At 43.5% G+C, this 23,635-nt stretch overlaps 1 protein-coding gene across 1 annotated transcript; it reads right to left on the reverse strand.

Moving 5' to 3' along the window:
- Window positions 1–14,309: 14,309 nt before the first annotated feature.
- LOC142859436 (transcription elongation factor 1 homolog) lies at window positions 14,310–14,555 on the reverse strand. The gene has a single exon (XM_075989608.1). It carries the CDS (start codon window positions 14,553–14,555, stop codon window positions 14,310–14,312), a length of 246 nt encoding a protein of 81 aa, XP_075845723.1.
- Window positions 14,556–23,635: the final 9,080 nt, after the last annotated feature.

Below are 23,635 nucleotides of genomic sequence, written 5' to 3' on the forward strand. Positions count from 1 at the left end.
CCACTGGGTGCTTATGACCATCAGGGAAGCATCCAAAGCACAGGCACTGGGCCTGGTAAAAGTACTGACATCAAGTAAAGGACATCTGGGCTGGACCGCCAGACTAACAGCTGGCAGACCCAGTGCGACCTCCTCCATCGTAGGGGTCCCAGTGTCCCTCCACTCTCGCCTTGTCCACAGGCTGTGCTGTCCCGCTGTCCCCCTGTGTCCTCTACTGCTACCTTTTGTTCTTTGTGCCTCCTGGGGAAGGTGTCAGGCCCCACTTCCCCCATAACTATGGATTAGCTACAATCTCCCAGATATTCCTAAGTCACAAAATAATGGACTAAACACATTCTGTATGGCTCTGGTGCTCAGACAAATTCTGGATGAATTGAGGATATTTAACAAATTTCTTAAATTATTGTACCAACCAGGCATGGTAGCCCACACCTTCAATCCTAGCATACGATATAGGCATAAGGGGCCTGGATAGTCGCCTCTAAAGAGTGAGTACCAGAATGACAAGGATTAGGTAAAGATATCCTGGTTAAAAATGATATTTGAATATTGTTTATACATAGTGGTTTGGATATTTTCTGTTGAACCTGTGTCTTGCTGAGTAGCCTAAGCATTTCAGGAAATCCTCCTGCCTCAGCCTCCTGAGAGGGGATTAAAGGCTCCTGGTTAAGCTCTGCTGCCCCAGCCTCCTCCCTCCTCCCCAGGTCTATATTGGGGAGAAACTGCTGTGGAAGGGTGTGTCGTCTGCCCCACCCATGGAGAGCTTCACTGAACACTTTAAAGTCTTATGAGCAAAGCCTCACCAAATATCCTCTTATTTCATGGATCCTGCATGATCTTGAGAAGAAATAAATGCTGGTGGATTAAACGCACATGCCTTTAATCCCAGCATACAGGAGGCAGAAGCAGGAGGATCACTGTGAGTTCATTGCCAGCCTGGTCTACAGTGCTAGTTCCAGGACAGGCTTCAGAGTTACAGCAAAAATCCTTTCTCAGAAAAAAGGAACAAAAAAAAAAAAAGAAAAAAAAAAGAAAAAGAAAAAGAAAAATAAGGAAATCCAAGTAGACCATATGTGCCCAAATCTTCAGGCTGTGACAGTTTATGCATACAGAGTTTCCTGTCTAATTTTTATCCTATTTTGGAGTTTTGGGTTTCCTATTTTTTGGGAAAGGTGGGTGAAATGTGTACTTTCCATTTTCAGTAATTATAGATGAACTCCAGTAGCACTGAGTCCCCAGTAGAGACTGCAGAGATCCCCAGAGTCTGCTTAGTTAGTGTCTTTCCACCCCCATATGTCATCAGGTTCGCTCTGTGGTGCATTGTACTGGAAACCCGAAGGCCAGGATTAGATTTAAGTACCATCTCTTGTTATAGGAGAAAAAGGCTGGAAAGTGTTGTGGAATAATATTTTAACTATGGAAAGATGTGTTGCATTTGTCTATGCCGCAGGCTATCACTTTAACTGTGTGAAGCTGTGTGGCTGTTGTTTATGCTGAATTTAATTAAGAAAAGATGTGTTGCATCTGGTCCACCTTGCCTTCCCAAGGCACCTGATTGGCCTAATAAAAATCTGTGTGGCCATAGGTAGTCAGAGAAAAGATAGGAGAGAATAAGTAGGAGGAGAACTCTAGGCTCCAGGAGAAGAAGAGAAAGGAGAAGGGAGAGAGGAGAAAGAAGAGGACATGCCTTGAACAAGAAGCCAGGCAGCCACCAGACAGCCAGACATGAGAAGCAATGAAATTCAGATATATGGAAGGAAAGAAAATTGAATAGCTTGAAAAATAAAGAAAAATAAAAAGGTAGATGAAGAGAAACAGGTTAATTTAGGCTAAAAGAGCTAGCCAGAAAAGATATTAAGGTAGGCTGAGCATTCATAGCTAATGAGAAGTCTCCATGTCATGAGTTGAAAACTGGTTGGTGGCCTAAAAGAAAAAGCCTAATAAGGGATAATTAGCAAAATGTGTGTCTAGCAGGTCTAAATACAGTATATGATGGGTAGCCGAGACCGCCTGGTTCCATGTGTAGTTAAGTATCGTTCCTCCTGTAGGAAGTTAGCAGTATAAACACAGTCAACAAAATAAATGCATACAATATATGAATACCAAGAACAACAATGAAATACCTATTTCTTGGATACTCTGGGATAGTGTTATCTATGTCAGTGAGTAATAAGGAGTTGACGGTACAGTAGACTTTCTATCTCCTACAGTCTCCTTCCATCCTACTCTCCCCCCTTCCCCTCCGCCCCTAGGGAAAGATACCTGCATCTGCACCCCCGTACAACTCTAATGGTTTGAAAGAGATAAAAAAGGAATCCCTACTTGTCTTTCCTGAGGATGAGTTGCCAACTGTGCCTGAGCACAGCGGCCAGATGCTGGGATCCTCTGGGACGAAGGCAGGAGAAGGCTTGGACTGTGAAAGGATGGTGGGTTTCAGAGTGCTCATCTGGGATCCAGGGAATCCTCCCTGACACCACAGATGATGGGATTTGCTGTAGCTCTGCAGAAGGAGCAGGGATGCCATAATTCCAAGGTTGCTACATGGAAGAGGGCAAAACCATCAGAAGTTGAGTGTTCATAGAAAGCAGAGGTCGTCAACATCCTCACAGAGAGGACCTGCCAATCACAGACACAGGGAAATCATAATAATGGCGCCCTCTGTTCTGCCTGAATCCAGCTACCAACTGTCCTTCCTGTGTGTCCACTGTGAATAAGTCCAACGCCAATCCACTTGGAGCAAGAGGACACACTTTGAAAATCACTGCTACTGCAGCACAGAGTTCTGGTACTGAGCTGTTTGTACTAGAGACCTGGAGATTTGCTCCACCTCCTCTATCCCCATCAGTAATCTAGTTTCTCTGGTCATTATCGCCATCTTCCTCTTCATTATTCAGATCTTCCTCCACCCCAAGTCTGCTACCGCTTTTTGTTCTAATTTCTTCCCTCATCTTCATCCCCCAACAGAAGAGGTAGGCCTTGTATTGAAAGCACGTGGCTTGTGCCCGACTGCAGGCCCCAACATTTCTATCCAACAGGTGCCCTTACCTCTTTCTTTTTCCTTTCCCATGTAGTCAAGAGAGTGACCACAGCCCACGTCTCCAAGTATTGTGGATTATTTACAATTTGGCAGTGTGATTACTAGGTTAACATGAGAGTTTAAAAATTTCCATCTTTGTTGCTCTTTGAAATAGTACCTATTTGAAGGGATTTACCACATATGGAAAAATCAACAAATTAGTATAAATCTTTGAGATTTTTGTTTTTTAAAAATGGCTATAGGTTTCTCAAAGGAGTCCAGGTTCTACAACAACTTTAGAAAATCACCAGTCTTTAAATTTCTGGAATGGAATTACAAACTATTGTTTATCTAGTTTGATTCACACCACACACCCATGTAGGGTGGCTCTGATTCAATCCCACAAGACTTTTATAAGGAGATGGATCTTTGAAGGCATAAGTCACAAAACAATCCCACACCAGTTTGGAATTATGATTAATAAAATGGTTATTTATTTAAAGGGAGAAAAACTTATAGATCACCGTCTCAGACAACAGCCCTCTGCACAATCAGGAAGGAAGTCTAACAGCTGGAAGCAGAGCTGGACACAAGAGAACAAGCACACAGCTACCACTGCTTTTCAAACAAAAGAGACCACGCTCAAGTGGGCTGGTATCTTAAAGGCTATTGGCTGAAGGAGCAGAAGTATCTCCCACCGCACCTACCCCTTTTGTTTAAATAAGAGAGTTGCAAAACCAATACAAAATAATATACACTAGGAACAGATATCAAGTATAAGATTAGAATTACAATCAGCATAAACAATATTAAGCAAGGAACATATGCTAAATGTTTTAATAAACATTCTATCCTAAGGAGTCTAAGTCTTATATTGGAGATAGCTTGGCTAGAACATAAGAGGAAGGTAACTACAGCTATCTAATCTTCAACCCTATCGAAGGCCTGAGAAGGGAGATAATATTACTTGAGCAGGCAGGAAGTACAATCAAGTAGCTTCCAAAGCAAGCAATATATGAGACACAACTAGCTACCTCAGCAATCACCCAATGTCTCATTTTGCAACATTGAAGCAACCTACTTTGGCTATGGCCTAGTGTAATGGACAGACCATTTTCAGAGGCAGGAAAAATTTTCAAAACCATCTTATCCTGTCTTGGCAAGATTTGACAGTCCTGCTTACCCGTTTCTGGATATCATGTAACTTGTCAGTGGTTGAGGCATTTTCAGTTTCTTGCCCAAAGGCCGGTTTTGCCAAGAAGAAAACAAGCTCCAAGTGGAGTGTCTTTGGTGCTCAACATTCTCTCAGGAATAGATTGGTGCTGTCAGAAGCAGTCACGTCTCATGTAAACAGAACCCTAAGTTACTTAAATGCCATGTTACAGATCCTCGAAGTAGTTGAAGATTCCCTATCTAGACAGAATACAGTCTCTATATATCTAAAGAACCTAATTGATCTGACTGTATGTACAATAAACATGAATAACGATTGACCTATAATAATTAATACCTGTATAACTTAAAGACTAAAACTTCAAGTTAGAATATTAAATAATCTGTAAATAAATGTGCAACAAATGAGAGTAGTGACCTCAAAATGTAAACAATTTATAAGTATTTTCATCAGAGGTAGGAGTAATATATAATGCAATATTAAAATATATCCTAAAAGTTGTGTCAATATACAAAATCTCCTAAATCGAGGTAAAAATAGCATATATACAATCTGACAAAATAACTTTGCATAGGTGTACAAATGTAAACAAAAGTAACAGATATAATTTTAACTTGTATCAATATATAAATCTATTCCAATGTAAATTATCCATAAATAATAGCTCACAAGTATTTACTCTATTACCCACCATTACTATCTCCCCCCCTTTCTTAATATACAAAGTTTTCAACCCAGCCCTTTATCTAATAAAAGTAATAATCAACAACCTCTAAACAGTGTTCCCAGCCCTATGAATAAATTTTTTGGGAATGGGGGAGCCGTCTCATAGAATTGCTTCTCGCTGTCATGGGGCAATGTTCTCTTAATGGGATCCTGCAAAATTAAAGTGATGGTTAAGCTCCAAAATTACTGTCTAGTATAGTTGCAAATAGTTTCCAAGCAGTCATAGATAGGATTTTTTCCCCAAAATTCTTATTTGAAGTCCTGGACAGAATGTCATGAGAAGGTGCTCCATTTCAGTAGCTAGTACCCAAATAAAGAAGCAGTCTTATAGTAGTGCTGTCTGCATCACGATGTCATCTCAACTAGGAAGAGTTGTTGCTGTGGGGCCCCATCTTTCTGGAAACTTCAAAGATCACTGCAGAAAAAGAATCTGTAGGAAAATCTATTGTTCACCATGAAGAACTTAAACGTCATTTATATATACATACATTCAATTAAGAATGTGATATAGACAAAAAAGGCACGGAGAAAGTAAAAATTTTTCCTAAAGTCTTTCTTCTGTCCCATACCAGATGGCTCACAATATGAGACAGAAACTCTAAATGTTGCTTTTAACAACACACTTGGATTTAGAAAAGTACAGAGCCATTGTCCAACTCCAAAAGCAGCTGAATATATTAACATATATGGATTCATAAACAATGATCTGTTTTCTAGATGCTACTTAGTGGATAGTTATTTTTTCTTCTGTCAGCATGCAAACATCCAGGGTTTCTTGAATTTTTGATGATGTGTATTTTTCTGCAAAGATAAGAGCAGAACCCTGCCCTAACTCTTATGAGCTTTGCTCACCACCATTGTGGGTGTGGTATCATTTCTCTTTTTCAAGAGGTTTCTCCTTTTCAAAGCAAATCTTTATTAATTTTGATGGTATCCATAATCTTTCTTTTCCTGTGGAAACAAGAGCGAAACCCCTTCCCCAAAGTAATAAATCTCCTGGTTTCCATTGTGAGGGCAACACATCCTTGAAATACACTGGTTGAGTAAATTCAGAAGTTTTTTTTCCCCATTATCCAATGCCTCTCCGCTGCTGTTCCTTTCTCATTAGCGTTAAGAAAATTCAAGGTTAGTAAAGCATTATGCAATCTATTTCTGGGGGCATTTTCTGTCCCTTTCTGTTTGTTCAGCATATCATTTATGGTACAATTTGACCTTTCTATAACTGCCTGACCTGTACGATTATTTGGTATACCTGTAATGTACTTAATATTACAATAAGCAAAAAAGCGTTTCATTTTCTTAGATACATATGCCGGACCATTGTCTGTCTTTATTTGTGCAGGTATACCCATGATGGCCATAACTTCCAAAATCTGAACACAATGAACTTGATAGAAGAGAAATTAAAGGGAAATTAAAGGAAAATAGCCTTTAATGCACGTGACTGGAGACCACTTCCTAAATATAACCCCAGTAGCACAGACAATGAGATCATCAATAAATAAATGGTACCTCCTGAAACTAAGAAGCTTCTGTAAAGCAAAGGACACAGTCAATAGACAAAAAGACAGCCCATTGAATTGGAAAAGATATTCACCAACCCCCATATCAGACAAAGGATTGATCTCCAAAATATATAAAGAACTCAGGAAATTAGACATCAAAATTCTAAACAACCCAATTAAAAAATGGGGTACAGAACTAAACAAATAATTCTCAACAGGAGAATCTCAAGTGGCTGAAAGACACTTAAGGATATGTCCAACATCCTTAGCCATCAAGGAAATGCAAATAAAAACAACTCTGAGATACCATGTAACATCTGTCAGAATGGCTAAGATTAAAAGCAGCAATGATGGCTTATGCTGGAGAGGATGTGGAGTAAGGGGAATACTCATCCATTGATGGTGGGAATGCAAACTTGTGCAACCACTTTGGAAATCAGTATGGTGGTTTCTCAGAAAATTAGGTATCAACATACTTCAGGATCCAGCAATACCACTCTTGGACATATACCCAAAAGATCCTCAATTGTACTAAAAGACATTTGTTCAACTATGTTCATAGCAGCATTATTCATAATAGCCAGAACCTGGACACAACCTAGATTCCCCTCAACCAAAGAATGGATAAAGAAAATGTGGCATATTTACACATTAGAGTACTACTCAGGAAAACGGCTGAGGCTAGGTATGTGTAGTGAGTGTCCCTGCACGGAGGACCAGAGAGGCCATTGTGGGAAGCTGTGAAGATAAAGCCTGGATTTTTGGAAACGTGAAGATATTCGAGTTGACAGAACCATAGGACACCTGCAAAAGAAAGCTTCTATCAGGGACTAGAACCAGCCCAGGAGAAATAACCATTTGCTGTCAACAAAACTGAAAGAAGTTGGGGATCTAAAGAGCATTATGACATCAGACATGGAGATGCAGAGTTTGGAGTTGGCCCAGCTGGTTCTCAGTCTTGCTTTGGTCCAGTACTTCCTTGCTGTGCTCCATTTCCTACATTGTTGAAGAGAAATGTGTGCCCTGTGCCATTATATATTGCAAATATATTATCTTGTCTTTTATTTTAATTTTACAGGAAATTACAGGTAAGAGATTACATGAATCACTCAAGAGACTTTGAACTCTGAACGATTAAACAACTTGGCTTTGGACTTTTCCAGAACTGAAATGACTTAGTGATTTCACAGAAATAGAAAAAGGAGAGTGTAGGAGATATGTTTGTAAGTTTTCTGTTTCTTTCCTCAGGTCCTAGCTGTGATGCTCACACCCATCTCTGTCTTTGCCTATATCATCAGAAATGATAATTTTTACGATGTTCGGTATACCTCCAAATTCCTGTAAGTGCAACTCCAGCACTGTGCCATGGCCTTTGGAATCCCCACTTGGGCACATCACCATGACAATCCTGCAGGATCATTGCAACAGGAGCTCTTCATGGCCAGTGACACATCTGCCCCATGACTCTGTCCCAGGAAACCCTAGAATCTCTTAGTAGTCAAAACCTCAGAGAGATCCATTATGATCTTCATCAGTAACTGCAGATTCTTAGTTATCTCCTCTCTGAAAAGTATAGAATACACATTGTAACTGGTGGCCCTGTCTCCTGTCAGGATAAAAGGCAATATTACATGAATGAACAGGACCTTGTTCTTTTGCCTTGTTCAGAGAGGGGCAGGACTCCCATGGGCTTGAACGAAGCATGGCATATCAAGTTGAGGCAGGACTGACCTCCTCTCTGAACAAAAAGTTATTTTAAAAATGAGAAAGAGAAAAAAGTTTTAGCTATATTAGCATGAGGACTCTCTTTAACCTGCACTGAAATCCTCCATGTAGAAAAGGAAGTTAACGATAGTCTGTAAATAGAGATGACTCGTGCTTTTGATGGACAGTAAAAATTTGGGGACCATAAGTCTGGTTCTGGGGTAAAAGCATGAGCAAACTATAGTGTCACTTCAATTGTATTTTAATTTATTTTATTCAGATTTTTTAAATTATTTATTAAAAATTTCCACCTCCTCCCCTCCTCCCATTTCCCTCCCACTTCCCCTACTCCCTCTCCCCATATCTCCAGTCCTAAGAGCAGTCAGCTGCCCTGTGGGAATCCAAAGTCCTCCCTGCTCCATCCAGGTCTAGGAAGGTGAGCATCCAAACAGACTAGGCTCCCACAAAGCCAGTCCATGCAGTAGGATCAAAACCCAGTGCCATTGTGCTTGGCTTCTCAGTCAGCCCTCATTGACAGCCACCTTCAGAGAGTCCGGTTTGGTCACATGCTACATCAGTCCCAGTCAGCTGGCCTTGGTGAGCTCCCATTGGATCAGCCTATTGTCTCAGTGGGAGGACGCACCCCTCGCGGTCCTGACTTCCTTGCTCATGTTCTCCCTCCTTCTGCTCCTCATTTGAACCTTGGGAGCTCAGACCAGTGCTCCAATGTGGGTCTCTGTCTCTATCTCCATCCATCACCAGAAATTGTATTTTAATAAATAAAGCTTGCCTGAAGAGCTGAGAGTTAAACAGTCTTATTGGTCAGCCTTATAGACAAGGTAACGGTAACACACACCTTTAATCCCAGTAGCCACACTACTTTTCCATACAAACCGGAAGGTACACTTCTTTAAACCTAGTGGTGCACGCCTTTAATCCCAGGCCTTTAGAGAATTATAATTTGGGAGGAAACAGCTGTCAAACACAGTGTCATTCTGAGATTGCTGGAGGCAGGATTGCCATTTTCAGACTGAGACAGAGAAAGAGCACGTGGCTGGTTGCTTGGCTTTTCAGGTCTTCAGGATGAACCCCAATTTGTCTCCTGGAGATTTTATTAATCATGCTTCAGCAAAGTTTATTCTGCACAAAATAGTGTATATACTACTTATTGATGTTACCATCAGTTTACAACAAGGCAGTAACTGTAATAGTATTAGAATTATACAATTATTTCCCTGTTAAATTTGACATTTAAACTTTTGAATTGAGAACCTTTAGCTCAAAGTAAAACTTGAAACATAAATTCAGTTTCAGAAGGATTGAAAACATCACAAAATAATGAATGCAATCCACAGAGAGACAGGAAAATCTCCTGATCCTTTTACAGTTTATCCTACGGAATATAGCAGGTTTCCTTTCTGTGTGACTCATTTTATTCAATTAGCAAAAGTTTAACACAGTTAGCCAAGTAAAAAAGCCTAGATGTACAACTCTTTACTTGTGGACCCCGCTCAAGTGACAAGGACAAGACAGGAGAGCTTTACTTCAATGGCCTTTATTGAGTATCACAATTTCTTCTACTATGAGGTAGAGGAAAAAACCCACACACAATGCTTCACGGTCCTGGGGTGTTCAGAGAAGAAACAAGGAACCTGCACGTGTCTTCACTGAGGATCTTGGTGTTTTTCAGCAATTGATTTGACTGCTGCAGGAGGCTGGGGTCTGCAGAGACACAGGGAGAAAGTAGGTGTGGAACTGAGAACAGCTAGCTCTAATTCTTGGTCTCCCTTCTGGAAAACAGGGATTCCCACTTGGACATCATAGACAATGGGATCCCCTGAATAGAGACGCCATAATCCTCAGGGTCGTTGCTGGAAGGTTGATGGTCCATGGATGTCAGGGGCATACCATACAAACTACCATAGACAGGAACTGAGGGGGAAAAAAGTGGAGAGAGTTTAAAAGCATGTCATTCTCATTCTCCCTGAATTATGCTATCTATAGTCTGTGCAGTGTGTCTTGGTCCTCCCTGAACATATCCAGTTTCCATTCCCCTGGGGTAAGAGAGGAAGGCAGACAAACAGAGATGACAGACATTTGTGTCTGCTATATGCAATAGTGGCCTGTTGTGCACTGCCCTCTGGTCAAGAGGACAAGCCAACTGATGCTGCTCCTTAGTCAACTTGACAGGAGAATACAGAAGAGACTAACCTGGGGAGTGGCCCAGGATCCTGTACAGGGCCTCGGAATAAGGAGAAAGCAAGGATAGAGTTTCTGTTCTCCCCTGACAGAGTGTCCTGTGAAAAGTCTGCAGGGTATGCAGCAGGATGACACAGCTTTCCCAGGTCTTCTTTAAACCCCTCCTCTCATTGATTCGCTGGCGAATCGTCCAGCTCTTCTCCAAGATCTTCCTGCCTGGGTTTCCACACTCTGTTCAACTCCTTCCCACTCCTCCAGGAAGATCCGGATTTCAGAGTCAGCCCAATTGTAAGAGGAAGACACTGCAAAGGAAGGAGGGGTGTGATGAGTGCCTTTGATGCCATGCACATAAACATCTCAACTTTTCTAGGAACCCATTCTGCACACTGAGTGAAGCCAGTTGTGGCGTCATTCAGTTCTCAGGAGATTAGAAACACTTGCTCACAAGCCTACAATTACCAGCTACCCTGCTCTTAATCCCGAGGACTACAATGGATTGCAAGCGTAGGTGGGTGACTTTAGTTGTAGAAAATATGTTACCGAATAGAAAAGGTTCACATGGGATGAGCACTGCCTAGGAAAGTTGTCCCTACATAGACCCAACCCACCTCCCTCCCAGGGAGACTCTCACAGAACTCTGGGATTTAGCATCTCATGCAAGGCCAGCAACCTGGGACCACTGAGGACAAGCCAGTCCTTGACACAGCTGAGTTCCAGCCCAAGCCATTATGTCTCCACGAAAGAAATAGGATGGAAGTGTTTGCTTTATTTTTTTCAGTGTTTCGAGACAGGGTTTCTCTGTAGCTTTGGAGCCTGTCCTGGAACTAGCTCTTACAGCCCAGGCTGGTCTCAAACTCACAGAGATCTGCCTGCCTCTGCTTCCCAAGTGCTGGGAATAAAGGCGTGCGCCACCACCGCCCGGCTGAAGTGTTGGCTTTTAACTGAGGGTTGCATCAAATACCTATGGGCCTTGGTGCTTCATGATTTCCACTCTGTCCCACCCCAGATTCTTCAGTGTTCCTTAATCTTGTGACTTCGTCTTGTTCCCTCTGCTCCAAAGAGAATAAAGAAAATATTAAAACTGTTTCCACGCAGCAGAATCTCTGTCTCAGTTGAGAGTGGATTCAGGTTTCAGCACCTGCAGCATGAGAAAACACTGGACTCTTCCTTCCCGATCTACTTAGGGATGTTAAATCCTCTCACCTAATGGAAAGCTTGTCTGGAAAGTGTAACCAGGAAAAGCCCCCAGTCTATAGCACATCAGCCCCCAGCTGAAGGGAATGTTCAAAGACAGAAGCACCTCTCCTCTGAGACACCCCACCCACTCTGTCCAGTTTACTCTCTTCCCACACTCCATTCCATCATCCTAGTGCTAGAAATCCATATGAAGACCTCCTCATGAGTCCCTGCTTTGCTTCTCACATAGTAAGGTTTAACACGAGGTCTGGGAACAAGTAACTGGCCATAAAGAATCAGAAAGCAAGGTCATTTGGGCTGAGTCTATCATCCCAGCTCTTCCATAACAAGTAAAAGCTGGTTCAGAAGTTCAGGTCATTCTTGGATGTACTGTGGGGTTTGGGTTAGCCCTGGCGCATTGAGATGATGCCTTATCCAAGGAAAACCCAGAAAGCCCATGAAGAAGGAGAGTGCAGAAGTCTGTACCTCTGCAAACTGTGGGCATGGGATTCTGTTCAAGGTAGTTACCCAGGTTTTCCCTGTTTCCTGGGTGGTAAAATGCACAGAGTCCAGCACCTTCCAAGAGCCTTGCTAGGAAGACCAAACGATGTCATATATGCATGGAAAGAGTCACATGCCAGAGGCTCACTTTCGGGGTATGAAATTTCTGAGAATATTTGAAAGAGAAATACACCAGCCATCCTCCAGTGAACACAGAGTGGATTCCCACCCCCAAATCACCTGCATTTTCCCTGAAGAGGTTTGTTGCACTCCACAGAAGTTAGAAGCTGGATGGATCTCTGTGTCCTGGTGCTGCAGAGTCTGCAGTGTGGAGGTAGAGCTGTGTGCACCTCCCTGGGCTTCTGGAGTCTGAGAACCAGGTGGAGATCTGGGCCTTTATAAAGCTCTTGAGTGGGATTGAATAAGACCTACCTCCCTGGGTTTTTGGGGTGGAGCAGGAAACCTAAACAGGAGCCTTTAATCCCCTCTCAGGTGGCTGAATCCAGAGGATTTCCCAGAAATCTGGAATTTTTAGGCCACTCAGCAACACACAGGCTTAACAGCAAATATCCAAGGCACTGTGTAAAATCAGGGTCCAACATTCAAATATCATTTTCTTAGACACCATATCTTCACATAATTCTGGCCACCCTGGAACTCACTGTTGAGATTCAACAGGTCCCGCTTTGTCTCCCTGTCTCCAGGGCAGGGATTAATGTTTTGGGCCACCATGGCTTGGTGGTTCCGGACTTTCATACTTTTCCTTTTCCTAATATCCTCTATTCATCTTGTTGATGAAACACTGAGACATGCAGAATGCCAGATATTTTGAAACTAAGAATCATCTGTATGTTTGTAGCTAACCAATAAGGACAGAAGTAGAGGACATTGGCAGACTTGATGATCTGCAAAAAGTCTGAAAGATGTTGTTTTTCTGATACCCTTTACAACTGGGGTTTCTAATTGAAATGGAAAAATTTATTTGGCATCAAGACAAAGGACAGTATTTATATACATGGCCATGAAAATGGAACTGAGGATTTAAATGCTGCCTTAAAATCCTCAAATTATCATTGCTTCATTTATCCTCCACCAGGCTGGTAAAGAAAATGTTGATGAGAGCTGAGAGCTTTCTCCTTCCAACTTATAATTCTATTTCCGGTATTAAGGGAGCGCTTCCCTACCATATGGTTGCTATAGCAAGCTAGTGTGACTCCTGGGATTAAAGGTGTGTGTCATTATGACCACTGGGATTAAAGGTGTGTGCTACCACTATCTGGTTTGTAAGGCTGGACTGAATATATGGATAAAAAGAGTTCAACATTATTCTGCGGATAGTGTGGAACCCTAGTGAAGGGGAACTTCCCGGAATCTTTGAGAGTGACCCTGGTAAGGAATTCTAGTAAGTAGTAATAGAAAGCCTTAACTGGCCATGCCTTGGAGCGTGGAAATTCTTTCATTGGCTTTTCTTTTTACTCACATCTACAAACAAATTATTCATGAAAACCATTCCATGCAGACGTCAAGTAATCAGTTTATCCAGAGACCGTGAGAACAGGAATCACAAGTTCTGTGACCACAGAAGAGAGAGTAGAGATAGGATTGAGCAGCTGTCGTGGCAGTAAAAGGTGACATTCCAGAAAAGAAGCCTTCACACAGAAGACTGATAGAGAGGAGTAATTTCAGATCCCTGATCACCTAGCTAAGGAACCCTCCTGCCTGATCCAGATATTCAACCTCTCGACATTTACAAGTCACATTGAAGGTCAAGAATAGGGCATAAAGAACAAGGTCCTGGACATTATTTGAATTTCAAATTTTATTCTGATATGAGGTGTGCCGGGGGGGGGGGGGGCAACTGGTTACGACATGACAGGTGCTTACACAGTTTTCTAGAAATAGCATGTTTGGATTTTTATTATCTTTATTGGTGATCTGGATGGTTCTCTGAGTCTGAGACTTCTGAGGAAGGTTGGGGTCTCCTGGGACAGAGGCTTAGACCAGGTGTGACGATGGCCATGGAGAGCTCCTATTGAAATGATTATGTCACTTGACGAATACAGTTCTGAAATTTGAGGCCACCTTGTGCTGCGTGGTGAGACGAAGTACCTTTTGCCTTCACTCCAGCTCCAAGCAGCCAGGGCCACCATGACAATCACATCTATAGTCATACACACACGTCTACTCATTCACATCCACCCCATACACAGAAGGAAGGTTTTCACAGCCCTGGACCAACACCCTGGAATATCTCTGGATTGGTACCCAAGTCTGGACTTGTTGAAGGGCTAGGTCCTTGCTCTTGCTACTAATTAACTGCCTCGCAGGCGTCTATCCAATCGCTGTACACATCCACTGGGTCTGACAGATTTGTAATGCGTGTCTGGAACTCCTCTAGGCACACGGCACAGGAGATGACTCCAGTCTTGCGAGCATGGTTCATTTTAACATCACAAGACTTCTCATGGTTGCAGAAGGGGCACGTGAACTGCGTGTCCAGAGGTTCTGTCCTCTTCTTGGGGGGTAGCTTTCGTTTAGACTTCTTTCGTCCCATGGCTGAAGGGGGATGAGAAAATGAAAAGAAAGGAGAAAGACAAAAGGTTAGTGGACGAACATCTGCATTTGCTTTGTTAACCTTCCACACTGAGAAAGGGTGGATTTGGAAATAACTCTTTGGGGCCGAGCCTTGACTTAATTCTGAGTCATAGACCAATGCTGGGCTATCTGATGTCACCATGTTTCAGAAATTGAAAATCAAGTAGAAAAGTGTGTTCCTAGTGCTGAGGAGAAGAGGACAGAGAACCAGTCAGTGTTTAAGAGTATAACTGAGATGGACACTTGAGTTCTAGAACAGTCTGGCCTCAGAGAGATTGTGGGTCATTAAAGGAAAAGGAGGGCTTGGGGGCAACATATAAAGAGAGAATGGAGGAAGGGAGTGAAGTGAAATCAACTAAGGTGTGATCTGGATGGTGGGTGTCCCGGACCCCAGCCCTTGTTCTGTGCCGACCAGCGCCTAGGCTGGATTGATAGTAAGTTTGGGACCAGTCTAGCCATCATTACACTCTATCTTAGATACGTGAATATGTAAAAGTAAGATATGTTCTCCAGGTCAGACGCCCATAATCCTAGAGCTAGGAGAAGCTCAATCAAGGGTAGGCTGTGCTGCACACAGAGAATTTCTGTCAATAGGAGACAATTACTTAGGAAGAAGCATGGAGAGCCTTTAAACCAGAATTCCTAAACCCAGAATGGAGGGGATAGACAGCAGAGTGTCCTTGAGGCTATCTGGCCCCCAACTGGAATTTAAGACCAACATTGCACCATACATGTGAACCAGTATTAAAAAGACAAAATACGCTATTGTGGCTCAGATCTAAAACAGAGGCAGGGGATCACTGGGTGTTACAGACCAGCCAGCAATGCCCATTAAGTTTAAGATTGGCCTGATATGAGGAGCAAAGCCCTGCTGTGTGTGTGACCAATGAAGAGAACAAGACGAGTGTCTCGGGGCTGTGTTCCAGGCACTGTGGGAGCAGAGCTGTGAGGATCACAGTGCAAGGTGGTAGCCATCCTGGTTCACGACATAAATCCCCGAACACACGGGGCAACCTATAAGGCCCCTTTTCAAAAGTCATGAAAATGCAGCCTAGCTCACAAAAAGACACAAGAGTGGGCTTTCCCATCTCACCTGAACGTTTCAGCCTTGGCTTCCTGCTACTGTTCCACAGAGTCTGGACCCAGAGGTCTCTGTGCTCAGATGTGTGCAGCAGAGCCTGGAGTGTGGAGAGGAGATCATGTGGGGAATCCATCTCCTTATAAAGGTCTTGAGGGATTGAATCAGACCCGCCCTACATGGGTGTGTCGTCTGGATCAAACAAGATAAACAATAGTTTGTAATCCCATCCCAGGACTGTAAAGCCTGGGGATTTTCCAAAATTGCTGTAGAGCCTAAGCTCCCTTGAGAAACATACAGCAATTAAAAAAAAAACTCAAAGACTTCTATTAATTCATTCGATTTCCCCACACGTGGTGAGACCCTTCAAATAGGCTACCATTTCATAGAGCAGCTAAGATTGAAAATTTTTAAACTGTCATGGTAACCTAATAATCAATCTGTCAAATGTAATTAATTCACAATACTTGGAGGAGTGGGCTGTGGTCAATGTCATGACTACATGGGAAAGGAAAAAGAAAGACTTCAGGGCACCTGGTTGATAGGAACGGTAGTGTCCTGCATTGGGCTGTGGACCCGAGTACTTGCTTTCAGATGCCAGTTCCTACTGTTTGTTTTGGTGGATGATTTTGAGGGGAGCAATCTGAGCAAAAAGAACTTAAACACAGTAGACTTGGTGTGGAAGAATTAAGAGGAAGAAGGTGATAATGACCAGAGAAACTAAGAGAACTGAACGGGTTGGAGGAGGTGGAGCAAATCTCCAGGTCTCTGGAATAATCAGCTCAGTACAAAAACAGGGGATTATCTGGATTCAGGGCTAGTGGGGGTTCGTGATTATCATCTCATGGTGTTTATACCCGGCAGGTCCTTCCTATGAGGGGTGTGATGACCTCTGCTTTTCATGGACACTCAGCCACCACTGGAATTGTTATGTGATATTTTGTCTGTGTTCAGACAAACAAAGCTTGTCTGGAGGTCAGAGGGTAGAGCTAGTCACTAGTTAACTACAGATGCCACTCAATGGTGGCACACACACCTTTAATCCAAGTAGGTGGGAGAGGTGGGAAGATCAGGAGTTCAAGATCACCCAGGGCTATACCAGATGTACCAGTAGGAAAGAGAAACACAGCCAGGCGATGGTGGCTTACACCTTTGATCCCAGTACTTGGGAGGAAGTAGGAATATAGGGAGTTCAAGGGCACCCGGGTATATACTAGAATGAAGCCATCTAAAAGAGAAATAGAGCAGTCGCTGGTGGCTCATTTCTTTGATTCCAATACTTGAGAATAAGTAGAAAAATCAGATTGATCATGCCTAAAAGAGAAACAGAGCAGGTGGTGGTGGCTCACAACTTTGATTCTAGCACCTGCGATCTGATGCCTTGGACACCAGCACCTTGTAGCCTCAGTCTTTGATCCCAGCATTGGGAAGTGGAGACAGGGATCTAAGACAGGTGGAGACAGGGTCTCCCACATTCAGTCTGAGGATTCTTAGAGACAGAATCGCCCCCATTTGGTCTGAGATTTTGCACAGGTAAATCCTCTAGTGTAGCTGGCTGTTTTGCGTCTCAGATCTCCAGGCAAGCTTTATTTGTCAGAACACAAACAAAATATACAATAGGTTTTCCCTTCTCCTCTGTCTCCTGTGCACCAGCTTTGGGATTTTGGCATTCCCATTCCTTCAGCAGAGCTACAAGAAAACCCATCACCTATGATGTCCAGGGAGGACTCCCTGCTTCCCAGAATAGCACTCTGGAACCCTCCATCCTTGCACAGTCCACACCTTTCTCCTGCCTTTGTCCCAGAGGATCCCAGCATCTGGCAGCCATGGGGAATCACAGTTGACAACCCATGCTCTCAATAAAGACAACTTCCTTTTCCCTTTGTCTTCTTTTCTCTCTCTCTCCCCCTCTCTCTAATCCTCATAGCTGTACAGTGCTGTAGGTGAAGGTGTCTATTCCTACCTCATAAGAGAAGAAAACGTGAAATTAAATGAAGGTCTCTGTGCTGTCGTCTCCTTACAGCTTCTGTAGGGGTCACAATGGGACATGGCAGGCATCTTCAAACCCTCAGATCTTACCTTTCTGACTTACTCTTTCCAACAAACCATAGCACTTAACCTTGGCGTTCCCAGAGCCATGGACAACTGCCAGGGAGAGTCACTAACAGAGACTGGAAGCAGCGCAGGACAAATAACTGTACTGCTCTCAACAAAACTAAGTGGAGTTGGAGATCTGAAGAGCTGTTTGACCTCAGACACGGAGATGCAGAGTTCGAAGTTCGCTGAATTAGTTTTCAGTATTGCTTTTGTCTGGTTTTTCCTCACTGTGCTTCTTTTCCTTCCTTTTGGAACAGTAAAGTATTCTCTGAGCCATTGTATATTAGAAGTAGATGATCTGGTTTTTTATATTAATTTTACTGGGGAATATAGTTAAGAGATTGCAGGAATCAGCATTCACAGCTTTAATCCCAGCACTCAGAGGCAGAGGCAGGAAGGTCTGGTCTGCAAGAACTAGTTCTCCCGGTTTGAAATCGACAGAAAAACTGTCTTGAATAACCAAAGAGAGACAGAGAGATTGCATGAATCCCAGAAGAGACTTTGAAGTTAATACAAATTTGAGTAGTTATAGACTCTGGGAACTTTTGAAGTTGGACTGAATACATTTCTACATTATACTATGTCTACAAGCCTATAGGGTCAGTGTAACATCCATGCTACTAAGCCTGTTCTGAGATCTACTGCTCCTGTACGGTCCTGTAGTGCCTGTACTATGTGCACTACAGTACTACGCCTGGAGCCTACCACCTGCAATACAGGATGGTTTGCAAGCCTAGCCGGGCAAGGGGCTAGAGACTGAAAGACACACACAGAGACAGAGACAGGGGTCATTCTTGAACTCTTCGAGAATGCCAACTTGAATCAAGAGCGCAGCCTTTAATGTGTTCCAGGGCAGCTTATTGCCTTTCCTGACCAATCGCCATGTCCTAACTCTCAGCTTCAAGCCACCAGCAACCACTCCCCTGTCTCATGCTCAGAGTAGCTGCAAACACAGGAAATAAAGTTGTTTTGCTCAAAGCAGCTGCAAGCATAGAAAACAAGTTGTTTACAGTAAACTCAGGGTCTGGGGGTCCACTATCCTGAACAGGACAGACAGTGGAATGTGGTGATTTGAATAGGAATGGTCCTCCATAAAATCATGTGTTTGAATTATTGATCCATACGGTTTGGCACTATTAGGACATGTGGCCTTGTGGGTTAAGTGCTTTACTGTGGAGGCAGGATGCATGGTCTTACATGACCAAGCTAGGCCTAGTGCAACAGTGGACCGGATGTAGGACTCTCAGCTCCTTCTCTAGCACCATAACTGCCTGCATGCTGCCTTGCTTCTCACCATGACAAAAATAAACCAGACCTCTGAAACTGTAAACCAACTCTTGTCATTTCCATTACACACACACATGTATGCACATAGACACACACACACACACACACACATGTATGCACATAGACATATACACACACACACACACACACAAACCACAGATTTTATTAGAAAGACCTTCATGTTGTGTTCCTTCTAATCTGCCAATGGCGGCCCTGACCCTAAAGCCTAAAAATTCATCAGGGCTGTGGTCCACAAAGCTGGAAGTCTCAACTGGTCTTCAGCTAACACTGGAATCCCGAAGAAGCAGCCTCTACGGCTGGTGAAGGAATAGACTCGCTATAAGGAAGAGGGGAGGCAGGCAAAGAGCAAATGCTTTCTTCTTCTGTGTCCTTATATAACATTCTAGCACAAGCTGTGGCGCAGATTTAAGGTGTTTCTCCCTCTCTCCCATCTTTCCCATATGAAAAGTTTGTGTCTTCCAGTCTCCAGATCAGGATTAGACTTGGATCCACCTACCTAACAATAGGGGAAATCCCACACAGCTGTGTTCCCTGCTTTTGGAAGTTAGTTAATAGCAATGGAGTCAAGTTGACAACCAAGAGTAGTTATCACATAATTTAAACCTATTTTTTGGATATGGTCTTTTTACATATTCATGGCATCCTGGAACTCACTATGTAGACCCAACAGTTCAGGTAACCACACCTTGTCTTTCTCTGCTTTGCCTGCCCTGCTACTGGTAGTAAGGACATAAGCCACTATGGCGGGTTATTCAATTGAACATATTTGCTGAATGTGTTCATTAAATCTAAAGAGAAATTATAAACCTGAGACACACAGATTTTTATTGTTTTTACTTTTTTGGTTTTTCGAGACAGGGTTTCTCTGTGGCTTTGGAGCCTGTCCTGGAACTAGCTCTGTAGACTAGGCTGGTCTCGAACTCACAGAGATCCGCCTGCCTCTGCCCCCGAATGCTGGGATTAAAGGCGTGCGCCACCATCGCCCGGCTGACACACAGATTTTTATTAACCTTTATTTACAAAGAAAAATCATCTCTAAAATTATAGCTGATCTACTGTAATTTCAGCAGGGAGACCTAGCAAGTTCATTATCTGGACACTAGAGAAAAAGGAAACAATGGAGGACACATGGGGACACACGACAGCACAGCCTGTAGGGAAGAGAGGACGCCATAATTATGGGGAGGGTGTGTAGCAAGAGTTTGGTGAAGCTCATCTGCATGTAGTCTGGCCTGCTCCCAAACTCACCTGTGCTCTTCAGGAAGTAGGTTATTAGATAAGATCATATAGATGTTATGAAAGGTGAGATTATAAGACTGGGTAAGATATTGGAATTGTTTTATGAAAGTGGTAGAATTAGACATATAGTATCATGGCCAACCTCGTCCCGCAAGGAATGACACGACCACCGGAGCTCTTCTCACTGCAGTTTATTCCAGGACCTTTATTCACAGCAATTCATCTCCTTCTCTTTCTCTCTCTCCCCGACCTCTCTCCTTTTTTCCTCTCTCCTTGACCTCTCTCCTCGGGCAAACCTCTCCCAGCCCTTAAGTAGACATGGGCTGCCAACCCCGAACTGCCAGGTGGGCACTGCCCATAGGTTCACGCATATGCAGGCAGCTGATAGTCATTGGGTGATCATAGCATAGGTCAGACTTTAGCCATAGGAGTTGAGTATATATCTCCATCAGCTGTGATTCCACGCAGCTCGCTACAATATAGGACCCCAGTATTTGTTCTATATGGGAGAATTCTGAGAGTGAGAAAGGAATGTGTACCCTAATAAATCCATCTACACTGGCCACCTCTCACAACGGGAGAACTGTAGCGGGCTTGGCTTGGTTAGATTTGGGTTCCATAGCAGCACGTGAGCATATGAGAGGAGGGATAAATGTGGCGGTGGCCAGGCACTGGAGAGGAAGAATGATTCAGCGGGGCTGCTGGAGCAGGTAGTGGGACGGGGAGAGAGGAAGAGCAAGCAGAGGGAGGAAGCTAAGCAGCAGGAAGTAAAGGAACAGAAGTATTTGTTGAGGTCCGGAAGGTGTGGATTCCTTACTGGGGTCCAGAGCAGTAGCTAAAGTAACTGGCAGAGGAACAGGAGTAGGAGCTTAAGGGGCAGGAGTAGGATTGGAGTTGAAGGAACAGCTGAAGAGACTAAAGGATCAGGAGTAGAAACTGGAGTTGAAGGACCAACAGCAGGGGCTAAAGGAACCAGAGTGGGAGCTGGGAGAATGGGGGTAGCTACCTGCTGAGGTCAGAAAGGCAGGGGTTTGTTAGCGGGGTCCAGAGCAGAAATGGAAGATTCTTCCTGTACAGATGGCATAGCCAAGAACTTGTGAGTTGGCGAACAACTTGCAAGGACAGAGGGTTTAGGCTTAAAGCCTAAATAGTAAAAGGCTTGGATGTAAGGAAACTCCCTCCATTTGTCTGTGTGCTAACAATAGTTAGAAAGCTCCCGTAAAATATCAGGATGAAAGTTGCCGTTAGCCACTTTAGATTGCCAACTAAAATGTAACGAGGCCATTTTTTTGGAACAAAGATGGACAAGTGTGGGAATCTGTAAGATGGAAATTAAGGCCTGGGGTTTCAGGGCCTCTAAACGACATCCCAGGGCGGAGGCTGAATTGATGGGCTTTGATGGCTTGCTACCCGTAGCTGAAACCATGAAAAACCCATGAAAAACAGCAACACCACAAGGCGCACAGGGAGACATCTCTCAGCTGTGGGCAGGGTTTGAAACAGCGAGCAACCATCACAAGACCTGTGGGTGAGCGTCCTCTGGCAACTAGTGGAATGGTGTGGCCTGGTTGGATCCAGTTGGGGGACTCAGAAACCAGAGAGACCAGAAGCCACTCCGAGTGGCCTTTCATGGCGAGGCTTCATCGTGTCTGCCCTAGAGAAGAGCAGCATTGTGTCTGAGCTCACTTCCCTTCTTCCCAGCATTCTGTTCTGTCTACTCCACCTATCTAAATTCTGCCCTATCAGATGGGCCAAGGCAGTTTCTTTATTGACCAATCAAATCCCACATCATCACACTGCCCAGCTTTACAAACCAGACGGTGGTGTCACACACCTTTAATCCCAGGAGCCACTCTAGCTTGCTATAGCTACCAGAAATAGAATTATAAGATGGGATGAGACATCTCTCAGTCTCTTATTTTCATTCTCTCCTTTACCAGCCTGGGGGGAGGATACACAAGGCAGTGATATCTTGAAACTTTCCAAGGCAACATTTAAATCCTCAGCTCCATTCTCAAGGCCATGAATATAAATACCAACCTTTGACTTGGTGCCAAGTAACTTCTTCCTTGACAGTTTAAAACCCCAGTTGTGAAGTGTTTTCGAGACACCACCTCTTTCAGTATGTTCACAGATCATGCAGTCCACCAATGTCCTCATCCCTGCCAGGTCCTAATCCTTCAGTCATTGTTGGTTAGCTACAAACATACAGATGATTCCCAATTTCAAAATAACTGATTAAAAACAGTCTGTAAGTCTGAGTTTTTTCATCAAGTACAATTTGAATAGAGGATATTAGGAAAAGGAAAATTATTAAAGTCCTAAATCAACAAGCCATGGTGCCCCAAAACTTAAATTCCATAACTGAGGACAGGGAGACAAATCAGAACCTGTTGAATCTAAATAGTGAGTTCCAGAGTGGCAGGGATTATGTAAAGATATTCTGTTTGAAAAAATATTTGGATGTTGGACCTTGTTTTTGCACAGTGTCTTGCATACTTGCTATTGAGCCCCTGTCTTGCTGAGTAGCTTAAGATTTCCATAAATCTGGCAAATCCACCAGCCTCAGCCATCTGAGAGGGGATTAAAGGCTCCTGGTTAAGCTCTCCTGCTCCACCCTCCACACCCAGGGAGGTGGGTCTGATTCAATCCCAACCAAGAGCTTTATAAAGACCCAGATCTCCACCTGGTTCTCAGACTCCAGAAGCCTAGGGAAGTGCACACAGCTCTACCTCCACCCTGCAGACTCTGCAGCACCAGGACACAGAGGACCCAGCTTCCAAGACTCTGTGGAGCACAACAAATCTCTCTGGTGAAAATGTAGGTGATTTGGGGATTGGGGGAATCCACTCTTGTGTTTTCTGGACGATGGCTGGGGTATTTCTTTTTCAATTTTTCTCATAAATTTTACAGCCCAAAAGCATGTCTCTGACATCTGTCTCCTTTCCATGTGTGTAGGAAATCACTGCTAGTCATAGCAAGCCTCGCGGACAGCGGTGGTACTGTGTGTTATACTGAGGAAACTGGGCAAAACATGGTCAACTATCTTGAACATGATCTCATGTCCACAGTTTGCAGAGGTACAGACTTCTGCACCCTTCTTCTTGGGCTTTCTGGATCTCTCTTGGCTAACACAGCATCTCAATGTTTCCAAGGCTAACCCAAACCCTACTATACTTCCAAGAATGATGCTGGACTTCTGAAGCAACCTTTGCTTATAGAAGACCTGAGATTATAGACTAATGCAATCACCCTTGAGATATAGATTTGGCTGCATGGAAACAGTTTTAATATTTTCTTTATTCATTTCTGAGCAG

Source organism: Microtus pennsylvanicus, chromosome 11 (genome assembly GCF_037038515.1).
Source record: "Microtus pennsylvanicus isolate mMicPen1 chromosome 11, mMicPen1.hap1, whole genome shotgun sequence".
In the NCBI taxonomy this organism is placed as follows: domain Eukaryota; kingdom Metazoa; phylum Chordata; class Mammalia; order Rodentia; family Cricetidae; genus Microtus; species Microtus pennsylvanicus.